The sequence below is a fragment of the Babylonia areolata genome, chromosome 29 (assembly GCF_041734735.1).
Source record: "Babylonia areolata isolate BAREFJ2019XMU chromosome 29, ASM4173473v1, whole genome shotgun sequence".
Lineage (NCBI taxonomy): Eukaryota > Metazoa > Mollusca > Gastropoda > Neogastropoda > Buccinidae > Babylonia > Babylonia areolata.
This window is the reverse complement of record NC_134904.1, coordinates 18,916,075-18,921,074: the sequence shown is the minus strand read 5'-3', so window position 1 is coordinate 18,921,074 and position 5,000 is coordinate 18,916,075. Positions and strand designations below refer to the sequence as shown.

Sequence of the window (5,000 nt, the reverse complement as noted above, 5' to 3'; positions counted from 1 at the left end):
AGAGAAAAAGAGAGAAAGACAGCATGTTGTGGAAGGCTCTCAAAGCTAACCAGCGTGTTGGTCAGGCATCTCCTCTTTATGTTTTTTTTTTTTAATAAAAACAACACAAAAAACAAATATGGTGTTGTGTATTTGGGTAAGTCCACACAAACTGACGCCGCCTTCAAACTGAAACCAGTCTCACCCGAAAGACTAGCACCCAGGCAATATTCGTTCTTGTGGTCTGGAACCTGTTTCAACTCCCCTCACTAAAATGATTGGTTTTGCAGACACGTCAGACTTTTTCGGACTGAACCATTACACGAGCAACTTGGTCACTCCCAGCGAGACCAGCGGTGAGCCTAGTTACTTCAATGACAGGGGCATCTCTGAGTCCAAGGATCCCGCATGGCTGGGGTATGTATGTGTGCATGTGTGTGTGTGGGGGGGGGGGGGTGCGGTGGGGCTGGGGTCTAGAGTCAGTTTGTTAATTAGTTTGTTAGTTTGTTAATTAGTTAGACCAGCGGAGAACCCAATTACTTCAGTGACAGAGGGATCTTGGAGTCCAAGGACCCTACCTGTCTGGGGTAGGTGTGTGTGTGTGGGAGGGGTGGGGTGGTGGTGGAGGGGGGGTAATCAGCTAGCTGGTTGGTTGGTTGGTTAGTTAATTAGTTAGACCAGCGGAGAGCCCAGTTACTTTAGTGACATAGGGATCTTGGAGTCCAATGACCCTGCCTGTCTGGGGTATGTGTGTGTGTAGGGGGGGGGGAGGGAGGGGGTGGTGGTGGGAGGGGGGGTTAATCAGCTAGCTGGTTGGTTGGTTGGTTAATTAGTCAGACCAGCGGAGAGCCCAGTAACTTAAGTGACAGAGGGATCTCTGAGTCCAAGGATCCCGCTTGGCTGGGGTATGTGTGTGTGGGGTGGGGTGGGGGGTGGGTGGGCTGGGGTCTAGAGTCAGTTAGTTAATTAGTTTGTTAGTTAGTTAACTAGTCAGACCAGCGGAGAGCCCAGTTACTTCAGTGATAGAGGGATCTCTGAGTCCAAGGATCCCGCTTGGCCGGGGTATGTGGGGGGTCAAGAGTAAGTTAGTTTGTCAGTTAGTCAGTTGATTTGTTGGTTAGTTTGTTAATTAGTCAGACCAGCGGACAGCCCAGTTACTTCAGTGATAGAGGGATCTCGGAGTTCAAGGATCCCGCCTGGCTGGGGTATGTGGGGGGGGGGAGGTCTAGAGTTAGTAAGTATCCATATCAATCACACCGTGCCACTATACCAGGTGACAGAGAGGATAGACGCTGTAAAAGTATCTATATCATCACACCGTGCCACTTTACCAGGTGACAGAGAGGATAGACGCTGTAAAAGTATCTATATCATCACACCGTGCCACTTTACCAGGTGACAGAGAGGATAGACGCTGTATAAAAGTATCCATATCATCACACCGTGCCACTATACCAGGTGACAGAGAGGATAGACGCTGTATATAAGTATCCATATCATTACACCGTGCCACTATATCAGGTGACAGGATAGACGCTGTATATAAGTATCCATATCATCACACCGTGCCACTTTACCAGGTGACAGAGAGGACAGACGCTGTATCAAAGTATCCATATCATTACACCGTGCCACTATACCAGGTGACAGAGAGGATAGATGCTGTATTTAAGTATCCATATCATTACACCGTGCCACTATATCAGGTGACAGAGAGGATAGACGCTGTATAAAAGTATCCATATCATCACACCGTGCCACTATACCAGGTGACAGAGAGGATAGATGCTGTATATAAGTATCCATATCATTACACCGTGCCACTTTACCAGGTGACAGAGAGGATAGATGCTGTATATAAGTATCCATATCATCACACCGTGCCACTTTACCAGGTGACAGAGAGGATAGACGCTGTATAAAAGTATCCATATCATTACACCGTGCCACTATATCAGGTGACAGAGAGGATAGACGCTGTATATAAGTATCCATATCATTACACCGTGCCACTATACCAGGTGACAGAGAGGATAGACGCTGTATCAAAGTATCCATATCATCACACCGTGCCACTATATCAGGTGACAGAGAGGATAGACGCTGTATCAAAGTATCCATATCATCACACCGTGCCACTGTACCAGGTCCGGGTCCAGCTGGCTGAAGGTGGTACCGTGGGGTCTGCGGAAGAACGTCAACTGGATCAAACGTCACTACGGGGACGTGCCCATCTACGTCACGGAGAACGGCGTGTCTGACCGGAACGCCACCCTGGACGATCATCACCGTGTCCGATACTACACCCTATACCTCAACGAGCTGCTGAAAGGTGGGTGTGTCGGCTTTATTTAGTCTGTGTTTTATTTTGGCGATCGGAGCTACTGGTTTATGTACGCACAACGTGTATTTTCTATACTTATTCGTGTATGGATTTTGTGGGGTGGGGGGTGGGGGTGGGGGGGGGGGGGGTGGAAGTGGGGGGGGGGGGGGATATATATTGTGGGAGGGTGGTGGGTGTGTGTGGGGGGGGTTCTGACGGTGAGTGGAGGTTTGTGGGGTAGGGTGTGTGTGAGCTTGGGTGGTGGTAATGTGTGTGTGTGTGTGTCTGTGTGTCTCTGTGTCTGTGTGTATCTGTCTATCTATATATAGAGAGAGTTATAGATATATAGTTAGATGTGTGTGTGTGTGTGTGTGTGTGTGTGTGTGTGTGTGTGTGTGTGCTTGTGTGTGTATGTGTGTGTGTGTGTGTGCTTGTGTGTGTATGTGTGTGTGGGTGTGTGTGTGTGTTACAAATTCTTCTTGCGAATAACGTTTATTTGTATTCACTTCTGGCACACATACAATAAATATTTCAAAAACTTTTACCTGTTAGATGCTAAGATTTGCCCCTCCAAATGTAACTTTCGGCCACCCAGTGAGGATGGCCATTGTAGTTAATTGTGAGCACATTGTCAAATGCATTTCATATTTTGAGTTAGTTACATGACATATGTAACGTTTTACTTTTCATGTATCTCCAGTGTTTCCTGAACAAAACATGTCTTGTCTATTTATTGTCCTAGCCATCAAGTGGGACACTTATGTCTTGTCTATTTATTGTCCTAGCCGTCAAGTGGGACACTTATGTCTGTCTATTTGTTGTCCCAGCCATCAAGTAGGACACTTATGTCTGTCTATTTATTGTCCTAGCCATAAAGGTGGACACTTTGTCTATTTATTGTCCCAGCCATCAAGGTGGACGCTTATGTCTGTCTGTTTATTGTCCTAGCCATCAAGTTGGACACTTATGTCTGTCTATTTATTGTCCCAGCCATCCAGGTGGACACTTATCTCTGTCTATTTATTGTCCCAGCCATCAAGGTGGACACTTATGTCTGTCTATTTGTTGTCCTAGCCATCAAGGTGGACACTTATGTCTGTCTATTTATTGTCCCAGCCATCAAGGTGGACACTTATGTCTGTCTATTTATTGTCCTAGCCATCAAGGTGGACACTTATGTCTGTCTATTTATTGTCCTAGCCATCAAGGTGGACACTTATGTCTATTTGTTGTCCCAGCCATCAAGTGGGACACTTATGTCTATTTGTTGTCCCAGCCATCAAGGTGGACACTTATCTCTGTCTGATTATTGTCCCAGCCATAAAGGTGGACACTTTGTCTATTTATTGTCCCAGCCATCAAGGTGGACACTTATGTCTGTCTGTTTATTGTCCTAGCCATCAAGTTGGACACTTATGTCTGTCTATTTATTGTCCCAGCCATCCAGGTGGACACTTATCTCTGTCTATTTATTGTCCCAGCCATCAAGGTGGACACTTACGTCTGTCTATTTATTGTCCCAGCCATCAAGTGGGACGCTTATGTCTTGTCTATTTATTGTCCTAGCCATCAAGTGGGACACTTATGTCTTGTCTATTTATTGTCCTAGCCATCAAGGTGGACACTTATGTCTGTCTATTTATTGTCCCAGCCATCAGGGTGGACACTTACGTCTGTCTATTTATTGTCCCAGCCATCAAGTGGGACACTTCTGTATTGTCCCAGCCATCAAGTTGGATATTTATGTATTGTCCCAGCCATCAATTTGGACGGGGTGAACGTGAAGGGCTACACCGCCTGGTCACTGATGGACAACTTTGAGTGGGCCCGTGGGTACAGTGAGAAGTTCGGGCTGTACAGGGTCAACATGTCGGATCCACACAGAGCCCGTACCCCCAAGGCCTCAGCTCGCTTCTACCGCGACCTTATCAAGGTAATGGGAAAGTTGGTTTCTGTTGTTGATGTTGTTGTTGTTGCTGCTGTTGTTGTTGTTGTTGTTGTTGATGATGATGTTGATGTTGTTGTTGTTGTTGTTGTTGTTGTTGTTGTTGATGATGTTGCTGTTGGCCTCAGCTCACTTGTGCCGCGACCTTATCAAGGTAATAGGGAAGTTGGTTTCTGTTGTTGCTGGTGTTGTTTTTGTTTGTTGTTGTTGTTGCTGTTGTTGTTGCTGTTGTTGCTGTCGTATGTGTGCGTGCGTGCACGCGCGTGCTCGTGTCTGCATGTTGTGCACGCGTGCATGCTTAAAAACTTATGTGTGTGCATGCCACCGTGTACGCGCGCGCTCGCGTGACCATGATGAATTACAGGACAACGGGTTCTTGCGCGGTTCCCGAACGGACCCCTCGCCTGCAGCGAAGCCTGCTTCAGAAGACACGATGATGTATGGGGAATTCCCGGACCGCTTCAGTCTGGGGGTGGGCTCCATCGCTTACCAGGTGGAGGGAGGGTGGGATTCTGACGGTGAGTGGGGGTGGGGGGGGCGTTGGTGGTGTGTGAATTGGGGTGGTGGTAATGAAGTGGGGGTGGGGCTGGAGGGGCTGGGGGGGGGGGGGGGGGGGGGTTAGGGAGGTGAGTGGGAGCTAGGAAAGATGTGTGTGCGTGTAAGGGGAAATCCCGGACCACTTCTGTGTGTGGGTGGGCACTATCGCTTACCAGGTGGAGTGGGGATGGGATTCTGACGGTGTGTGTGTGTGTG

At 47.9% G+C, this 5,000-nt stretch overlaps 1 protein-coding gene across 1 annotated transcript in view; it reads left to right on the top strand.

Annotated features, from left to right (window-relative positions):
• Window positions 1–5,000, top strand: part of LOC143274608 (lactase/phlorizin hydrolase-like) — a 53,050-nt gene that overhangs the window by 37,533 nt on the left and 10,517 nt on the right. The window contains exons 23-26 of the mRNA XM_076578475.1: window positions 270–396; window positions 2,127–2,311; window positions 4,060–4,235; window positions 4,612–4,740. Of these exons, the coding sequence (XP_076434590.1) occupies window positions 270–396; window positions 2,127–2,311; window positions 4,060–4,235; window positions 4,612–4,740 (617 nt within the window). The remainder of the gene's footprint in view (window positions 1–269; window positions 397–2,126; window positions 2,312–4,059; window positions 4,236–4,611; window positions 4,741–5,000) is intronic.